Raw genomic sequence first — 21,197 nt, 5'->3', positions numbered from 1 at the left:
AATTTCCAGTCTCCTTTCATCTAGTCTGTTTATTGGCTCTTTTCTTTTCATGATCAAGATGCACAGTCCCTTTGACAATAGATATTTTTATGAGGCCTTTATTATTTTTGTAAGTACTCCCACTCCAGAAGTTAGGAGGCATTTCATATATCAGGTATTTTTATTCACTGCTGATATAAATGCCTTCTCAATGGGGTTTCTTTCCCTTTCTGGTAATTATTTTACTGCAGTTATATTGTAAAGCCAATCCTATTTCATTAATTCCTCTTGTTTTGTTCCTTTTCCTCTTTTCTGCTTTCTCAATGGTATTTTTGTTGAATCCTTTAGTTCCAGTAGTAGCAGTGATTGCAGATTATTTCAGAGTAGTCTGAAATTTGACAGCTCTTTGCTCCTTTGTAATTGTTAGGGTGATTTTATACATCTTTATTTATACTACTGCTCATTTTCTTCAGGCTACTTCTCTAATGTTGGATTTTCATATTACTTCTTTCTATATTATGTCTACCAACTTTCTTTATTCTACAAGATTTGATTCCTGCAGTCTAGTAGTTCTGTATGCTTGGATTTTTTTCTAAAGTCTTTTTTTTTTAATAGTGGTAAATTCAGATAATATGTACTCTGTGTTACAGGCATCTCTTATTATTTTCATGTTCTCAGTCTGCTCTCTCTAAAGTATCTTCCCCAGTGACTGGGTCCTATCAGCTTTTACTGATAACTTTGAGCATACCTTATATATTTATGATCCATGTTTATGATCCACCAAGACAAGTGTATAAATTTTACAGTTGCTTGGATTTTATTATTGTATAGCAATCTTTAAGTAAGTTCATACCTGAAATTTTTATTTTTCCTCTTAAAACTGAATGATGTATTACTTGGAAAGTAAAATGTGATATAGATCTAGGCTGGAGGGTAAGATCACAAGAATGAAATATAATTATTCAACTTCAGAAATGGCAAAGAAAGTTAAGGCAGTAATTTTCAAGTGCTATAAAGGTAATTTTGTGTACTTGCCCAGCTAGACCAGACTGCACTCACTTCGAAAAATTGTGAGAAGAGCGAAGAAGGTGAACACTAATGAAATAAGATCTACTTTAAAATCTACATATAGAGCTCTTCTCTAAATTCACTTGTGGGTGTAGCTTTGACATTCATTGATTCAGATTAACAAACATAACTATTCCATTGCTGTGGAATAACTATGGAAAAAACATAACTAATGCCTGTGTTTGGAATGTTTTATGGTTTTTAACATCTTTTAGGATTAATAAAGGGTTGTTGATTATTTTAAAGTGACTTGTAATGTTAAGACAGGATTTTAAAAATTATTTTAATCTTGTGTTGAGGAAGGCTTAGTTCTGAAAAGACCTATGAAAAGAGAGGCCAGATTATTAGTCAGAAAATAGACATTCTTGCATGTGATTTGTGAGTGTACATATGTGTTGGGGAAAAAATTGTACATTGCATATATAATCATCTGTGCATTTAAATTGAGTTTGGCATGCACATACAAAATTCTGCTCATGCAAGAATGAATATATTTACACAGGTAATCTTCTATTTTCTGACAACCTAAGATGACTAAGGGGGGAATATTTTTGATTATATCATAAACACTTTCAAAATAAAACAACACATAAGATGTGTTCAAATGAGCTCCAGGCAGTGTAAAAGCAATGACACTGAGCAAGTAAAGTCTTTAGGGAAGATGGTCAAACACTGAGGTCCCATCAGACAATGGAATAATCTGCCAAGGGAGGTCATGGAGGTGCTACTGTGGGAAAAGCCTTGCTTCTGTTCTGCCTCACTCTCCCCAAAGCACGTGAGCTCCTTGATTAGCACAGCTGGCTTGCTTTTCTCTTGCCTACCATCCTTTCTGTGCCATAATGAGTGTTCTGAGGAGCTGTATTCCATGTATGTCAGACCTGTGCTTCTCCATGGTTCAGGTATGTCACTTCAGCTCTGCCAGCCTTAAGTCTGCATTTTTCAACTGGGCTTGGAAAAAAAACTGCATGGCTATTTATTAGCCAGACTTTTGAAGGTTTTGTTTTGTTGTTGTTGTTGGTTTGTTTTTTGGTTGTTTTTTTAAATGTCATTCACACAGTGGATGGATGTAATTATGTTCCTTATTATACCAGAAATATAGCACGAATGTCTTTCTAGTTTGTACATGATTTGATTATTCTAATGATGCTTTGGAAGCTGAAATTTCTTCCTCTGTCCAGCATTAGAGTGAAAATTGCCAAAAGGATTTTGAAAAACTGACTGTTTTTTTGAAGGCTTGCAAGAGTGCCCCGAACAGAGGACTCATACAAATAGCTGAGGTTCAGATTTCTAAACAGTGACAGAAGTGTCACCCTAGGCTGTCCTAGGTAGAGAGAATGGAAGCAGATCTGGTGGCACTGAAACCTGCTGTGAGGGGTCTTTGCTTCTGCAGTTAATGACTAGGAATAGAGAATACAGAGGGATTAAAATTCACTGAGGCTCTGTCCTGTTATGCATGTTATCTGCCAGCTCTTCCTCTCACAAATCTAGGATCATGAGGCTTTTCAGTGGAAAAATTACTTTACACATATATATGTGTGTATAGATACACTGTGGTTTATTATGCTGAGAATTTGTTCCATGTAGAGCTATTCTAAATGTTAAGCTAGTGTAGAAAAAAAGTCATAGCTCTGGAAATCAAGCTCATTAGAAATCAAGCAAACTTTTGAGCACCTAGGCAGAAGATACTGGTTACATCTAAGCTCCAGTGACTTTGCAGTGTCTTTTGAAGATCATTTTTATGGTTCTTAGAACCTAATCCTTAGTGCTTCACAGCCTGTCTTGAAAATTTCTGAATAATATTATTCTTCCCTGAATGCAGTCATGAATATTCAATTGCATATGCAATAAGTACCATTTTAGTGCAGACAGATATCTTTTCTCCAGAGCAACTCTTGTGAGACAGGAAACCCTTTAAGGCGTTTGATTCCTCTGTTCAGCTATTTTTTCACAGGTATTCTTCCTGGAATTTTATTCCATTTGGAGAATGCAATTTCCATGATCAGTAGCCATAAGACCAGGCTCTGATTTGCAACACGGTTTATTGCCCAAAAACCACAAAGAACTTGGCAACATTCAGTGATTCTCTGCTCCCCATCTTTGTTTCTATGGCTGTTTTCCTGGCTTGGTTGAGTTGATTATTTCCATTTTCAAACTGCATTTGCCATCTTAAAAATTAAAACAAGGGTGCAGTAAATCAATTTCTTACCTAAATTATTGATGTGGTGGTAAGTGTGGTAGATCCTGCTTAGTGGCATGATGGGATGATTCTGTCTATCCATACCAAATACAAACTGTGCATTAAAAACAGTCACTGAAGCAGATTACTGCTTTGACTTTGATGTGTATTGATTATTTTATATTGTTATAGTTCCCTGCAAGGAATTCTTTGTGCCATTTCTGAGAGCACAGCTGGCCAACTGTAGGTTTTCCAGAGTAAACCTGTGGCCTGCTGACATCTCAGTAACATCAGCCAGAGAGGCCCAGGAACAAGTGCACAAGTGGCAAAAAGATGTGCAGTGTCACAGTCCCTCTTGCCAGGGATGGAGGAAAATCACTGCCCCAAATTTGTTACTCATTTGGCTGAAGTCAGTGGTTGCCTCATATGAGCATCAATTTAATAGAATCATAGAATAATGTGGGTTTGAAAGGACCTTTAAAAGTCATGTAGTCCAGCCCCTCTGCAGCAATCCTAATCAACCATATCAGGTTGATCAAAACCATCTCCAGGCTGTCCTTGGAGATTTCCAGGAATTGGGTATCTCTCACCAATCTGAGCAACCTGTTCAGTGTTTCACTGTCCTCATTGTAAGCCATTTCTTTCCTATATATATTTATATATCTTTCCTATATCTATTTTCTTTCAGTTTAAAACTATTACCCCTTGTGCTATGGCCACAGGAACTAATAAAAAGTTTGTCTTCTTTCTTTGAAGCCCCTTTTGAGTATTGGAAGTCCACAATATAGGGTCTCCCTGGAGTCTTCTCCAGGTTTAACAGCCTCAACTCTGCCCTTCCTCATAGGAGATGTGCTTTCTTTTTGATTTTTTAGAATTAGACCAGCAGAGTAGAATCACTCTCATTTCTTGGTCTCCGTGGCTCTGTGTGCTGCAAGGAGCTGTGAGACAGAGGAAGCTCTTGGCCACTGTGCAGCAAGGACAGTCTCACCACAGGCACACTGCTGTCCTTCCAGGCTGACTTTTCACTGTCAGCCCTTGCAAATGTGCAAACAGACAGACTTGATACTTTCATCTACTCTGTTGTAGATGTCAGGATTGGGAAAATTTGAGACACTGTCTAAAATGTCCTCAACATGAAAAAGCTGAAGAACTTTCAGCCAGAGGGTAATACAAAGCCTGGTAAAACAGATGTTGGCCATATGTATTTCTTTCTAGCAATTAAGCCAAAGTTTCATCACTAATGGCTTTATCAGTGCCTGTGGCAATCCATTCATAGTGTGGCTTTATGGAGATGAAGTTAACAAAATAATCATATTACAATGATTCACTGTCAAAATGCAGCTTTCACAGAACAATGCATTATTTTAATTTTCTCAATGCACTTATAATTTTTTGGTTTTCCATTCTAAAAGCTCACTTTTCTCAAGAGCATTAGAGACAAAATGAATGGGATAGTCTATTGCAGAATTGTATCTTGCACCATGAAGCAACAGCTGCTGCTGGTCTATTCATCTGATATGCCTTCTTTCTTTTTGCAGCCTCTTCAATTCCTCTTGTTACATCACTGAGAATATTTTCTGAATAATCCTATGTCCCTTCTTCAGTTCTGACTTCTTAGGGTAGAGAGTTGGTGTAGCAGCTAAAACCAGAGACCCAAGAATTGCAAGATATATAAGTTCCTCTGCCAGATTTCCTAGAAACTCATTATGTGGTCCAGGCTGCATCACCTAATCTTTTCTCACTTCAATTTCCCCTCTGTGGTAATCACAAGCAAAGTTAAGGGACAGTGAAAAAATATATGTCAGAAAACAAGTGCTAAAGATCAGCCTGCTTTTAAATTGACTGAATGCTTAGGACTTCCCTTGGAAGAGTGTTCTCATGCTATAGCAGACCTCAGTGTTAGCAGATTTCCTCTCAGCCTCAAATGACACCTTTCTCAGCTCCAGTAACTCTAAGATAATGATAAACCATTATGGAAGTCCCTCCCCCCTTAGTTATCACTATCTGAGCCACGTTGTCTGTGTGCAGTTTCCTTTGTGAACCTCAACTCCCTTGTTAAGTCTTGACTTAAGGATGCCAGCAATGTGTCCTCTTTCAGTTTTGCACTGCAGCAAAGGTTTGAAATAAAGTCATTCCCAAATATGAAATTCTAGTCATAGCCAATGATTGTGGGTTACAACTGGAGTCACTGAGCACCGGGAATTTTCTTTTCCTCCTCCCCCTGAATGAGTGAAAAACTGGCAAAATTTTGGCAATCCTTTGCCTGTGGCTGAGAAGCTGGGTAATAAGTAGCAAATACAAATGAGCACCTCTGGAGAGTGCAGCTGGGCTGTTTGCACAGGCAAACAGGCAGAGACTGTGCCTGCCCCGTGGGTAGGTGCTGCACTGAATGGCTCCAGAAAAATGTCTTCAATTAGAGAGGTGTGTGTTCAAATTGCTGCAGCAACCATCTGCTTACTGTGAAATATGGCTGGAATCCTTAAAGAGGGACCACGTTTCTGGAGAAAACTTCCCAGTATGCTAGCCTGAAACATAATAATAGAATTGCAGATTCATTTTCATACATGAGTGATAGCAGGCAAAGATTTTTTTTTTACTTTTTAATGAGGGATTTTTAACCTGGTGTTGGGAAGTCATGATACTGTTTTGGTGGGGGTTCTTTGGCACGCCTCTACTTTTTTGTGACAGTAGATTGTATCATCATCCATGCAGAATTATGACTTTGCCTTGATGCTGTGGGGAAGAAATCCTGTAAAATGCAGTATCATTCAATAGCACCAGAAGGAACATAGGAAATTACAGGCCAAGTAAATTTCTTTTTGTGTAAATGTTCTCTCTTTTCAAGTTTGCTTCAGTGTGAATGTCCCTCTTTAAGGTAAGGCCATCAATATGGGGAAAATGTCAAGGTAGGTCCACTTTTAGGCCTAATAACCTTGAGGTGTCCCTTCAGTTTCATACTATATTTCCATTCAGTCATCAGTGCATGGCCATGAGCATTGAGCAGATGGGCACGCAAGGGGCTATACTGCATGCCTTTGCATGAAGTGTTACTGCTTAGGCAAAACTGGGGACTGATCTTGAGACCTCAGACCCTCATGTACCATTATTACACATTGCACATGATGTATTTCCCACTTGCTGCAGACATTCCAGGCATAGGAAAACAGTGGGCTTTCTTCTGAGAGTGACACCACATTGATTAAGATTGATTTTTTTTAAAAAAAAAAAAGTTTAGAAATGGGGTAGACTGTCAAAATGGTTAACATACATCCTTTAAAAAAACTGAAGAAAAATGGATGTGAACTTCTGAGACAGACCTTTTATTACTGACAGTCTAATGGTGGAACTGTTGCACTTGTTTTTTTTTGCATGCTGCCCCTGTCCGAGGGTATCATTAACCAGAATACTGAATTTCAAATGGCTCCTAGAAGTTACACATTGCTGCTGCTGGGTGTGAGTGTTAACCAGGTGGCTGCTGATTGAGGAGCATTGGTTGTTTTCAGGCAATGAAGTTCAAGATCTCATCTGATCTTGCTGTAGGCAGCTGTGAACAACAAATAGTGCCATAGTTATGCCTGCACATAGCTCAGACCAACCAGCCCAGTGGCTGGGCAGGACAGAGAAGCCTGGAGCACTCCTGCCTCTTCCCTCAGCAAAGTAAAGGACCTTGGTTTGCAAAGCTTTAACTGCCTTGGCACTTTGTGCAACCTCTAAGTTTGCCCAAGATGTAAGTATACAGCTTTTGAGGAGCCTATGTGCAGCTTAGAGAAATCAGAAGTATGTGTCCAGGTATTTTTCAGGGATTTCAGTGTTGGCTTTTTTCATTGTACAAGGTTTTGTTTTCCCAGAATTTCTCATTCAGTTAGTCTGATTTGGGTTTGTTTTTTTTATTATCTTCAGCGTCAGTGCCTCCAGCAGCTGTTTTTAGATGTGATTACCATAACACTAGAATTACAGAAGTTTGAAAGCTACTTCCCAGCACTGCAGGTTCCCAAATATTTATAAGCTAAACAACTTCTATTATGCTTCTTTTGACTCTGTACTGGGGATCCGTCAGTATTTGTTTGGTTTTGTTAAGTCCTGGTTTTATAGCACTAAAATAATTTCATGCTGGATAATTAAGTCCATGTAACATTCTGTTACTGTACATTGTTAAGTGGTGCCCTTTGGGATGGAGTGATAAGCAACCAGAGTGTACTTGCTTTCCTTTTGAGCTTCCCCAGAAAAACACAAATTCTGTTTCACTTTCTGACTGCTTTAATCTCCAGTGCAATTTTCATAAAGCTATTTAAACCATCAAGTGAAATAATCTTATTATGTTCACTAGAATTCTTATGTACATTCTCAAGAATTCACACAGAAGTATTTTGGTTTTTTATTCAAGTAGATAATACATAATATTCCTGGGTAGGGCCTGCTTCTGATGTCAGTAAAAGCCAGAGGAAAAACACCAGGTGATTAAGAAGCAGTAGCATCTGGCTCTTTATCAGATGGTGGAATTTATCAAAAAAAAGTCAAGACTTGTTGAAGACTGGCCTTTTCTGACTAGTCCCATCCCAGCTGGAGTCCAGTAAACATTGAGTATAAAAAGAGCTTTGGGTTTATTTCTCATGCAGAACTTTCTGTACTAGCAGTACACTATGCTAATGCAAGCATTAGTTCTTACTAGGGTGTTCACCCAAAATGAGCAGCAAAAATTTGTCAGTGTGTGTATTCACAGCTCAGCACACTAGTGCAGAACTTAATTTCTTTGACATATGCACTGCTAGGCAGGTGGAGGACTGAAGCAGCTGATGTGTAGCTACTTACCTGCAGCAGCAGTTCAGGGAAGACACTTTTAAATGGCAAGGAATGCTCACGTTTCATCAGCTGCTGCTTTCCTCTTGTTATGCTGCTGTGCTGGTATAAGGGATTTTTTACTGTGGAGGCACAGACCTTGTACTGGTCCTCTCAACAGCATGCTCCAGAAGTCATGTGCTTAAATCCCATGGGATGAGAGGAGCACTCAGTCTAAACATTACAAAAAACCTTGAGCACAGATCTTGTTCCTTGCACGTCATACTCACATTTCTGAAGGACCTACAGAAGAACAGTTCTCTTAGCTTAATTCTTGAGTGCAGAAAAGAAGGATTTGAAGACCATGACTGCCCATTACTCTTTGGAAGACTGTGCTTATATTTGACAAGAACAAGAAGAAAGGGAGTTTGTACCATCATATCTGCACTAGCAGCTCAAATTCCCAGCAAGATGGAGTTCCCACTGTGCAAAAAGCCAAATAAGTGAAAGACAGTCAGAAGATTGTAGACTGATAGAATGATAGGAGAACAAAAATAGGAAGAAGAGAAAATTACTTAAGCTCAAAGTAAATCAGTAGCAAAACCAAGCAAGAATTAAAGTCATGTCACTACAAACTCTGTTATATCATACTGTACTCTTTGAATAAAACTGTGTTCCAAAAGAAGCAGTTACAGGGTCTGGAAGAAAGCTGGAAAGAAGATGTTTTGAGATGCAGAAGTAGTAGCCATTCATGCATAGTTCTGCAAATGCCTTTTATTTAGCCTATGATTTGTATGTGCATTAGTTCAAAAAAAGGCAGCAACCCCAGCTGCTTTCTAAAGTCACATACATCTTTATTTTACTCTGTCTTTGTAAAGGCTTAAAAATAATCATTGCACTTAAAAAATATAATCTGTAGCAATCTAATATTCTTAGCAATCAGCCATCATTGTGTAGCTTTCTCCATTTGTCTTAGGTAAGACCTGCTATACCATTTTGCTGTATGAAAGCCTGTCATATGCATCATCCATGTCAAACTAATCAGCCAGAGCATCACAGAGCATGAGTTTACAGAAATGTAGGCAGCCTTGCCAAAAACTATGTGGCATTCCTACTCTATGGCCTGTAATGAAAATTATTTTAGTGCAACTGAGTCTTGGTATTTTACTCCCACTGTCAGTGTTACCATTACCTTTCAAGCTGTGATGTTTCCTAGCATCCAGCATCACAATGCCCATGTCAAGGCTCCTTGATAGAGGTGGGCTCAGAATCACATGATACTACTATATAATTTTGTGTCATCATCAGGGAGGTTTCCATAATGTACTTTCCTGTAAATAAATGCATAACTGACTGTAGGCAGAAAAAAACATTGGAAAGTTGGTCAGTATTTATTCAGGACACATAAAGTGTCTTAAAATATCTCATTACCTCATTCATTGGTTTACTAACATCACAGTCCCCTTAACTTATTCCTTGTATTTCTGATTACTTAAATAATGGAGAGTAAAGTAAATCTATTGATCTTCTACAGAATATATCTGGTTAAATGCCAGTGCACAGTTATTCTGTATTTGGATATATATTTGGATCAGTGATTTTGTGGATGTCTCCTGGAAGCCACTGAAATTCTAGGAATACATGCCCTAAACTTACCAACCTGACTTAGTTTTTCCTCCTCTTTGCAAGTCAGCTCCATTGTCTGGGTAGTCCTCTGTGCCAAAGTGCTAGGGATCTGGAAGACCAAAAGGCTTCTACACATGTATGTGAGGATTCACCAGCAGGTGGTTCAGCACATTGTCACAGGTGCACCAGCCCCGATTCCTGTCACTCTGCTATAGCAGCGGTGGAAATGCAGTTTCAGAACACAACTGAGAATGGGCTCATCTTGGATGTGTGCCAGGATGGAAGAGGGGAGGTGATATGGCTGATCATGACCTTAGAGCAGCTGAGGATATCAATGGAAACTTGCCAGTATAATGTGAATTAGGCAGACACATATAAAATATGCACTGCAGAGAAGATCATAAGGTTTGCAATAGGAATCACATTGCACAGGTGAAGGATATTTTCAAATGATAGTTCTATTGCCTCCTCTTCTTGTTTTCCTTCCCTTCCCAAGAAGAAATATAAAATTGTTTATTATGAGATTAAATCTCTCAAAGAAGTCTACCTTAAGGGGAAGATATAGTATAGGAATTGAGAAGCTGGCACTCTTTCCCTGCAATTTTTTCACTTCAAAAAATGCATGTATTCTGCCATAGCATAGCTAATGTGCAATAGCTCTATGTCACAATTGAGTCCTAATGGAAGTAAGCCCTGAGAAGATGAACTCGATGGATTTTGAGAGCAAAGGACTAACCACAGATGGAAAGCTGGTGCTGAGCTGCCCTAAAGCTCCTGTGAAATCTGTCTCCATCCACGTTCTGTGCAGAGATAAGTGCTGTGGTGTAGCAATCAGGCTGTGAACAAGGGTTTGCTGTATACACACCGTTTTGCTGTGTGTGACTTTAGTGCTGTGCACTATGGTGAGGAGTGTTCCCAAGTAGGGCCATAGGGGACAACAGATTCACAGACACTGCTGGGAGAGGTTCATTGCTCAGACCCTGAACACAGGGTGGTTGTCAGGGAGCCTGCAGAGCTTTGGTTTTGTTTGCCTTGCTGTTTGTTTTGTGGTGGTGGCTCTGGTTTGAGGAAGTCTATGTAAAAGCTGGTATTCTGGCCATGGAGTCATTAAATGTTTATGCCCCTAATTGTTTAGGTTATTCATCCTTCCTAGTTGACCCATTTCACATTCCTAAGAAAGGGCATACCATTTCAATATAAATGTGGTTTCAGTTTAGTGTATCTCTAATGATTCCTTTTAAAATCCATCACTTTGTGAATTTGACTGATGTCTGTTAAATACTTGTGTACTTCCATAAGAGATTAAAATATGGACTGCATAGGTTGACATGCCTTTCAAATACTGTTTCACTACCTATTAACACCTTTATTGAGTGAGAGGTTTCCCATTACATTCACCTAATGTGGTGTCCCTTACCTCTAATGAAAGCATAATCTAGAAGAATGAAATCTCACCCTCTGCTTGGAAGTAATGAACGTTGATACACTTTTAAAAGCTACTTAGATTCAAAAGCCTTCTTATCATCATAAGCTTCAGTTGAATATCTTACAGCTCATGGCAAATGTGTTGTCACTCTTCAATGTGTGAATAGAGCAATTAACATGTTGAGACAATTTAATAACTTTTAAAGCTATTTTGACAACATGTATTTCTTCTCTTCTGAAATCAGACAAGCTAGGAAGTACTTGTCATACTGATACAGATTCTCAGGACATGCAAACACTGTGAAGAGGCATCCTGAGGATAAACTGAAAGACAGGCCTGAAGTGTTGTGCTTCTTAGCCCATTTCCTTTAAAATATTCATACTGAATTTATTTATAAAAGCATGAGTTATGTGCAAAAGTGAGTGCTTATTATAGAAATATTTAGGAACTAGTACACCTTTACAAAGAGAGATCCAATCAGTGGTGCAAAGTGATCTCTGCTGTGCTGTGGTTTTTGTTACCATAATAAGGAGAGATGAATGAGAGGATGGTGACATGTGAGGTTAGCCACATAACCTTGTGCTTCAAACCAACTGGTTTGATGTCTGAGTTTCCATTTGTCTTGATAAATCTTATCAGCAATGAGGTAAATACAAAGTGTTTGAGCTCTTAATAGTGATTGAAGAATTTCTTCTTGATGATTCTGTGTCAAACATGGGAATCACTTATGACTTATTGAAGCAAAATTCTGGATAAAATTAAGTGATACCATGTAATGCATATGAGAAGGTGTGAGTCTTGTTGCATGTCCCATTCCTGCCACCCTGTGCCTCTGGAGCTCCACACCAAAAGCTGCAGCAGCCTCCTATAGTTATATTTAAACAGCATATTGTTAATTTCTATGAGACTAAAACATGAAACCCAGTCTTTTGTGGCAGTGTTATTTCCTAGCCACCTCCATCTGTTTTTTACCTTCTCTGAGTATCCTTTGAAGCTCCTGGACAATGCCAGCCCAGTTATGGGAGCTGTAGAGCTTTCAATGGGTTTGAAAGGGTTTCAGTGATTTTCTGCAAATTGAATGAAAATAAGTAACAGAGATTTCTTAATGGCTCCAAACTGGAGAGTTAATTTAACCTTTATTAGGCAGAAGAGAGTCCACTGAGCCTCTTGGTCTCATGACACATCTGATGAGTTGTTCAAGCTGTGCTGAGTCCCCTGGTATGGAGCATCCTCTGTCAGGGACCTTCTTGCAAGGATTTCTGTGGCTTTTCAGTACCAAAGGCTGCCATAATTCACATGTGGCTCATGTAATTAATGGAAGGAATGACAAGTTTTAACTTTCTGAATGTATTTTCAGTTACAAGAACATCAACTTAAATTTCTTTTTTCACTGTTGAAATTCATATAAAGTCATTAATAATCATTGACAGACAAGATTGGTAATCCTCACGACTGGAAATCTTAATAAGCAGATTTTAGTGGGATTTTCTTAAGCTTGAGTTTGTAATTGCAGGTAGAAATTGAATGTTTTATTGAAATGGCAGTGAAAGCAAAAATAATTCAGGAAACCACTGTTTATTGTGTGCTTATTAACACCATCTTTTAATAAATATGTGAAGAAATCTGAGGGGAAAAAAAGCATTTTGACTCAAAAAAACTGATAGCTCTTCATCCAAAATTATACAGGCCAACTACAAAAGAGATAGTCTTTTATAATTTCTGATATCTTTATCACTTTGAATAGAATAAAACATGATTTGGACTTAAAAATTGTCACCTTTGATGGGTAGTAGTCATATGGGTTTATTATTTCAGGTGTCACATCTAATCAGATGATGTCTCCTGAGTCTCACAGTCACTGCTTAGGCAGGAGACCTCTGAAGCATTCACACTGCTGGGAAAAATAAAAGATCAAGTGGCCAGAGCATGTCCTGCACAAGAGGTGGTGACTGTTCCTTCTCAGTACCAGAGATTTTCTGCTGGTGGAGCAGCCATCTTTCTGATGAGATTTAGAATTGCAATTCTGTCATTTTTGGTGATTGCCAGAAGTTCTTGGGTAGCTGCTGTGCCCCTGCTCTCATGTAGCTGAAGACAAGATGCTTGGGTAGTCCAGAGAGAAAAAAGGAGCATCTGAAACCTAATGGAACTTCTGTGTGTTTGGCAGGACAGCTGTAGTTTTGGGTGTTCTTCTTTCCTAGTACTGTAGTTTCCTCAGTCACCTGACATTGAAAAGTCTTATCTGGAAAACAGTTTGAAAAGTTTAACATAATGTGTCCCAGAGTCTTAGGAGCTTCAGGCTAAATAAACAGAATCCCACCCATTTAACTACTGCATTTTAAATTATGCATTTAGCAGCCAATCTAAACATTTTTCCTTTTACCTTCATGATTTTTTAATGTTCAAAGTCGGATAATAGCTGCACTGTTTCTTTCATATATTCTCCTTACCTTGCAGATCTTCCTTCTTTTCTCAGCTTCTCTGCTAGGAGACAGGCACAGCCCTTCATACCTTCATCCTCATGATGCAACCCTGTGTTGGTTCATGCTCTTGGCCCACAGAGCATTCACACAGCAAGTGCATTAAAATAGCAAGAGGAGCAGAAATGTGGCCTGACCTGTTTTGTCTCAGCAAATGGAGCCTTGCAAAATAGTCATAGCTTCAGGAAGAAAGTGCCTAAGCTGCTAAGGAGGGCTTCTCAAATAAATCTTTCTGTTGAAAAGAAGCACTTGTTATGAGCATTACCTTGGCCTAATCTGCTCCCTTTTGTTCTCTGTGATTTAAATTTAGATTTAATCTCTTAAATTTAGATTTAATCTGTTCAATCTCTCTTCATCAATTGGTTGTTAGAGACCTGTTAGCATATCCTTGCAGTCAGAGGTTGCTCCATGCTTGTCCTGTTAATAAATTGTGTGATTTACATTTATGCTGCCAAAACTACATGGAATTGTTTACAAATTGGAGAAAGTAAAAACTTCTTTTGGTCTTGAAGTCATGTTTCAAGACACAGTAGGCTTTTAAATCTAAGCAAATGCCTTTGGTGTTGTCTCAGAAGTGTTTGGGATTCCCTACTGACAGCACAGTTATTTTTAATCAATATAATTTACAGACACCAGTGCTGAGACCCTTTTTCAGATGTACTCTTCTGTGCACTTTGTTGTCCAACACCTTTACAAGTCTTGGTGATTTCTGGAATAAGTAACTATGGGGAATTAATTATCCCTGATAACCTTTGTGGAATTTGTCATTTTACTCTTTTAACTTAAGCAAGGAAATAATAGTTTGCACAAATATTTTCAATATAAAAACCTGAAAATAATGTATATTCTATTTGTTTTCAGCTACTCACAAGTTTATTTGCCCTTGATAGCTAGTGGTAGAAGTGTGAGGGTAGTCACACTTCTTTTGAATGTAACTACAATTCTGAATTTGAATATTATTTTTTGGAAATACTCATTTACCTTCTTCTGCTTTAGTGAGTATTCCTGTGGCACATTGGTTGAGTGTGTGAAAATACCACGGTAGGACATGGAGAACAAGAAGAATGTAGATGCAATTGCAGTGTAATGCTTTTAAAAACTGAGACGGAATTTCATTCTTGTTTTGGAGGTTTTGCCCAAATTACTTGAAATAAACCTCATGAAGTCCAAAGCCATGTCCCTCATGCCTCTTGTGCCTATCAGAGTTACATGAATCACATACATTTCATATCTGGTCTTTATGTACAAAGCAAATATTCAAATGTAAACAATATAAAAAGGAATATATATGTTTGTTAAGTCCATATCTCTTTCCTTTTAATGAAATTCTGTGGATAGAGGTTGTGGATTTTTGTTTCTCTGCACTTAGAAAGTACTTGGTTTACAAATGACAGTCTCTTGCATTTACACAGACCTTTCTTTCCCTATATCTACAAAATTCTTAAAACAGTGTAGGTGAAGGTTGCTGTGACTGTTTTACAACTGGGAGAAAGAAAACTGTTTAGTGTCTCAGTAGAGCTGATGAATAAAATACATTTTTATATGTTTTAGAAAAGTTTACCTACATTGAAAGGTGGTATATATCCCATTTGGAATATATTAATGTACTTTATGATGTATGAGTTTGTCATTTTATCGTTTTACTTTGCAAGTCAAATAGCTGTTCTATTTCCAGTATCATTTAATCTCAGACATGGGCAGGAGGAATACAGAGCTCATTTTCAATGTGTCAGTGTGCCTCCATTAAGGATCGCCCAGGTAATTACTAGTTGCCATGACATAAAGAGAAAAGAGACAGCAGAAAGAAAAATGTTTGTTCCAATTCCCTGAACCTGTACCTGCCTGAAATGTGCTGCTAACATGGAAAATGTGAACACTGCAGGTTCAAAGGAATGACCATGAGAACAGAGTGTAGCCCAGAGTGTTTTTTTCAAGTAAGTGGTCACAGACAGTCTCTGTTGTGAGTGCCATGAGGACAGCAAATCAGCCTCCCCAAGACTGTCTCTCTCAAAACCTCTTGTCCCAGAACACGCACAGCTGCACTTTGTTGGCCCAGCTTTGCTGAAGGAGTGAGGTGCTTTAGACTTGTGGGGAAAAATTCTGATGCCATTGAAATAAAGAAGAGTTCTGAGGTGGATTTCTCTGGAGACAGGACTTCACATTTTGCATGGTGCTCTCAATTACATATGGCTGCATTAGGAAATCTGAATTGCCAATGTTGAACTCAAGGTTATTGGGCTGAGGGCTGCTGGAAGCTTTACCTCAGATTTTTAAACATGAGTGTAGCCTATATCACTTGCAATGATATAAAGAAATGGTTAACTTAGATTTGAAACACTGGGCTGTGTTTGGGGGAAATAAATTAAATCAGTCCACTCTGTGACTCTGAAATGAGATATGCTTGTGTTCAAATCCAAGAGGAAACAGCCATGCCACCTACTATGCCAAAGCCTTTCTACAAGTAGTCCTAATCTCAGCTTCCTGCTTTATCATCATACTGCTATTCCTTCACCTGTCAGAGACTGTGAGTCTCTGGGATCTCATTTATAGTACTGCTTCTGTGGCCTCTCCTAAACTCATTTATATTTCTTGCTACTGTAGCTTCTCTCATATGTCTGTTATTATTTGTGTGAAGTAGCTCCTCTTTTATTTCCATCATTCCAGAAAATTCAGCCTTTCTGGGGGGTTGGAGAGGAGGGAGAGCATTTTTTATTTTATTGTGCTGTTTTACCATTCACCCTATTTATATTTTTCTTCTCAGAAAACCAAAAGGGATGTAAATAACTTTGATCAAGACTTTACACGAGAAGAACCAGTATTAACACTAGTGGATGAGACAATTATCAAACAAATCAATCAAGAAGAATTTAAAGGTTTCTCTTATTTTGGAGAAGAGCTACTGCCATAGACCACATTAGGCTGACGGATGAATGATGCTACAAGAAGTGATTCTGAAGAGATCATCAAATTACTGAGACTCAGTAGATCAAGAACTACTTCTTTTACCCTGAGCCCATACCCCAAGTTAAAATATATATTTATTGTTTTTTTTTCTTTAATCTTCTGACCTGAAAGCACTCTTAATTTCTGTCTCACAAAGCAATGCAAAATAATTTTGTATCAGAAATTGTGGATGTAACACACTGCTGTATATTTGCAACTTTTCTTTTATTCCTAAGAATAGGAATTCCCAGAGGAATTGCATCTTTTCCATAGAAAATGAAGTTATGCTATTGAAGGCAATTTAGCAGACCACTTTCTGTAATAATCATATATGATTAAGAAGGTGAGAACTGTTTCTTCTGCACTAGTGGTTATGGTGAGGTCTGTACTCAGATGCCCTTTGGAAAGCAAAGTCTGCCTTCATGGAGGTATAATCCTCAATTAGTAATTTATGGTGGAGAGGTACAAACTATGAAGTTGTCCAGAAAAAGAAGCACATCAGTGAAGGCTTTCAGTGAATTTCCTCATACAATATACAGGAAGCTCTTAGGAATAAGAGACAAAAAGATAACTGAAATTTTGTTTAAAGCAAGAAACAGATGCTACATGGATAGATATTAAAGGGCTAAAGAATAAAAACCCTACAGTACTTTAATTCAGCTATATAAAGCCATTTTACTGTTTTTTAGACAATTTGGTATGCTATCCATGTTATCAAATTTAATATCCTTTTAAATGAACCATTAATGTGACGGCAAGCTTGCAAATGTTTACAGTTAATTTTACATAAAAAATTAATTATAAACATTATAAATTTGCCTTTTCCGTAGTAGCTAAGTTGGTAAATAATTTCTTATTTATATTTATTTTCTCAGCAGTGTGTTACTTTTGCACACTTTTACAAAACCATAATACTACTGTGTTTGTTGGGTTTTATGTTTAAAATCTAAAGAGAAACCTGCTTTTAGAAGACACAAAGCAAGGCTACACATGCATTATGTGGAGATGTGTTAAAAAACTGAAGATCAAACATTCATAAACTGACATTATTGAAAGTTGTAAATTGATAATTTTTTTGTGTATGAATTGAAATGGTAACTCATGTGGACAATATTACTAATGTGAAGTTACCTCCTGTAGATATGCTAACAGTGTTATGTACTTATATTTCCAGGAGTACCCTGTGATTTGGTTTTGGTTTTGATTTTTTTTTAATTTTTTTTTTTGTGTACATGTATCGCTGAGGTCATTTTATTATATATTTTACTGGACTGAGTGAGCGGTCATTGGAATCCATTTTAATTGTTGCACATGGATTTCCAGCTGCACAAAAATATATATACTTGTGATTGGCAAAGTGGCACTAAAGAAGCTTTTTTGCCTTTTGTACAGGTGAGATTTTGTATATAGTGTTTGCTGCAAGGCCTGTGGAATTCATTGAATATAGAGGTATCAACTGCTGCATGTTCAGGCATACTATTAAAATGTTAGTCTATGAAAGAATAATTATAATAATGTCCATGTGCAATACTCTTGTATGTGTATTGGTTCAAGTTACTGTCAGAAAGATGAGGTTTTTGTTATAAAAGATGTAGACATATATTAAGCTATACTAAATCTCTTGTATAGTTCTCTTCAACTCTATTATGACCTGATAGAGCTCGGAAAGAGAAAGGAATGTTCCAAATCGTGGTGGACAAAGTGTGAATCATTGGCTTTAAGAGATAATCTTGGTCTCAAGCAGATGAGTTAATTTGTGTCAGTTTTGCGTCTGGCTGCTCATAGCCTGTTACTGATGACACCATTCAGTTCCATTTTGTTTTGTTTTTAAAACTCAGGTGTAATTATTATATATATTCTTATGATTATTTCAAAATATTAAATATTATGATATATCAATTAATGTGTTGTCTGGCCTACAAGTGTAATAAGGATCAAGCCTTTAGTTTAATTTAATTTATCTTCAGTAATCTTTTGTACTGGGAAAAGACTAGCTTCTGGAGCTGAGTACCAGCACAGAAACATCTTAATGATTGCATCATCTCAATGTTTAAATTTCTTTCTCTCTTAGAAATACAGTGTAGAGCTGCCCATAAATTTGTGTCTCGCCACTGGCTCTGTTTATTTCTCATCACAGTTAGCTTTTGACATCCAGGCAAGAACTGATCACAATGCTAAGGCTGAGTTCTTTTCCATGGGTGAGTGGATGCTAGGAAGGCAAGTTATGGGATTGTGCACTACTGTTTGTCCAACAAGGGGCCTTTACACAGAACTCTGAGCATTTATTTTGAAGGAATAAAAGCATCCCATAAAGCTGTTGTGCACAAGCTATGTAGTCTCTATTCCCCTTTCCAACATGAAGATAATTAGCAAATTATGTCAGGAGGCCTCAGTGCCTGCAGTGTTGGGTAGGATGCTAAGAGAAAAGTGAAGGAGATAGAAACTATTGCATGGGCAGATATTTCTTCCGTATAAATAGTTAGATCCTCTGCCTTGGGTTTACATCAGAAGGTCTGTCTGTTACCTTGAACATTTTTTAAAGATAACTCTTAAAAAAGGACATTCTGTTACATTTCTGCCTGTTCTGTAGAATCTTTTCTGTTCCTTCTTTGTAAAATGAGTGCAAAATGCCAAAAATATTATTATTAATAATAATTAATTATAAAGAATACATTGTTTCTTGGTTTTCCTCCCAAACAGACTTTAAAAATGGAAATATATTTTTCTCCATAGGGTGAAAAATAATTCTCTCCAAAAAGGCTTAAAAATTACCTCTTTTTAAATTATGTGCAGAATAGTTCTGGCTAAATAAAAAATGTATTCAGTTGGGGGGGGTTAGGGTTTTTTTTTATTGTGAGGACTTATTTGTACAGAATTTTTTTCTTATGGATGTAATTTGAATCTCTTGCCACTCATTAGTGTTATTTCATCGTAAACATTATTACTGTGCCAAATGTACTGTATTCAAAAGGATGTGAATGTGTATTGTTTTGGAACCTAATAAATACAATGATGTTAAATCTTACTTTTTCCCCCAAAGTTTTCCTGAGTATTTCCTAAAGAGGAAGAAAGAAATATGAAGGATGAATATTTTTCCAGTTATGTGTTGTACAAAATTTTATGAGTTTGCCTTTTAGCAGTGGACATTTTGCAAAGGAAGGATTTGCTAACAAGAGCCTCACCTGTGAAGCACTAAACAATCCATGAAAAACACAGTTAACTGTGTGATCACTATTTTTCTTGGGTAATACAACACTTACCTCAAAAACACCATGCAGGTGAGTTCACATATTTTTTCTGCTTACTGGCTACATCACAGTCACTGAGTTCTGACTGATGACAGCATTCTGCTCAGCTGCACTGTTAAAACTCATTTCAGTTGGGCACTTTGAGTACAAACACATTGCACTGCTTTAGTCTCTCATTGGATTCAATAGAGGGATGCAAAAATAAAGGTCATAGAGCTTATTAAATTATTTATTTAACTAAATATGTCAATATGACATTGACTGAAATATTTTATTACTTCATCATATTTCAAATGGCACCTTAAATATTTTCCAGTTCCATGGTCTGAAATTCTTAACTTCAGTAAATCAGCTATCAGCATCCTCTGGCAGTAAATCCAGTTAACCATATCCAGTTAGTATACCTAAGTAGGAGGTATACTAACTAGCTTTAAAAAAAAATTAAATTTTTAATTATGTTTGCTGTTCAAATGCAGCTTTTGCATAACCTCCACTTTTTTTTCTTTATGCTGAGTCTTCTCAAAGTTGCTGAATGTGTTTGGTGCCCGTGAGGATATTCCAGTTCCTGTGTGTTGACAGCATTAGAATAATAATTGTCACACAGATTTTTACCAGTTGAACAACCATGTAACTTGGGTTTTCTGGCTCTGTGTTGCAGCCTTAGAAGCATATGAAGGCTCAACTTCATCTCACAAACAATAAGGATCACTGGAATCCAAACAGATCAATTCATATCTTGTTTTCTTGTAATGCTGTAAAACTGTTGTCTGTTAAGAACAGTTGTTATCCTTGCTGATGGACTGCAGAATTGAGGAAGACAAGAGTCTTTTGAGTGGCAGTCTCATTGGCTATCCATGCTGTAAATGTGGTACTGAATGTTCAGGAAGAGAGTCTCAGCAGGAAGTATCTGTCTGCTTCCATGGCCTTCCAGAGACAGGGGCTGTCAGATCATTTCACAATCAAAAACATTTTTAGCCTCCTGGTACTCCAGTCAGTTACATGATGAAATCAATGTGAAACTTTCTTTTGATTAATTTTAATAATCTGTTTTGAACAATCTCAACTTCTGGGATGCAAAACATTCTGTGGGAAAGAGCTACAGAGCTCAACTAACAATCACATTAAAAATTACCTCTATTTGTTTATTTTGACCCAATCATAAGTCCATTTTATGCTGCCTGGTCTTTATTTGAAAGAGGATAAATCACTTTTTGCTATTCACCTTGTTTCATGCCACTCAGAATTTCGTAGGTCACTGATACATCCTCCCTCAGACATTTCTCTTTCAGACTGAAAAGTCTTGCCCTATCTGTCAAAAGGCTTCATAAAGACACATCCCATATTTTTTGGTCATCTATCAACTTCCACTGAATCTTTTCTAGTTCTGCTGTATCCCTTTTGAAGACAGGGAGTAGAATTACATGTAATTTTCAGTTGTGGGTGCAGTGTGGATTGTTACAATGACTGCTGTGTTCTGT

The 21,197-nt window shown here is 37.4% G+C and overlaps 1 protein-coding gene across 1 annotated transcript in view; it reads left to right on the top strand.

Annotated features, from left to right (window-relative positions):
* PRKCE (protein kinase C epsilon) overlaps nt 1-19,496 on the top strand; it is a 279,185-nt gene extending 259,689 nt beyond the window's left edge. The window contains exon 15 of the mRNA XM_056487832.1: nt 16,290-19,496. Within this exon, the coding sequence (XP_056343807.1) occupies nt 16,290-16,436 (147 nt within the window). The 3' untranslated portion in view covers nt 16,437-19,496. The remainder of the gene's footprint in view (nt 1-16,289) is intronic.
* The last annotated feature ends 1,701 nt before the right edge of the window (nt 19,497-21,197 follow it).

This window comes from Oenanthe melanoleuca, chromosome 3, assembly GCF_029582105.1.
Source record: "Oenanthe melanoleuca isolate GR-GAL-2019-014 chromosome 3, OMel1.0, whole genome shotgun sequence".
Classification (NCBI taxonomy): Eukaryota; Metazoa; Chordata; class Aves; order Passeriformes; family Muscicapidae; genus Oenanthe; species Oenanthe melanoleuca.
Note: the sequence above shows the minus strand (reverse complement) of the source record. Positions and strands in the feature narration are given on the sequence as shown.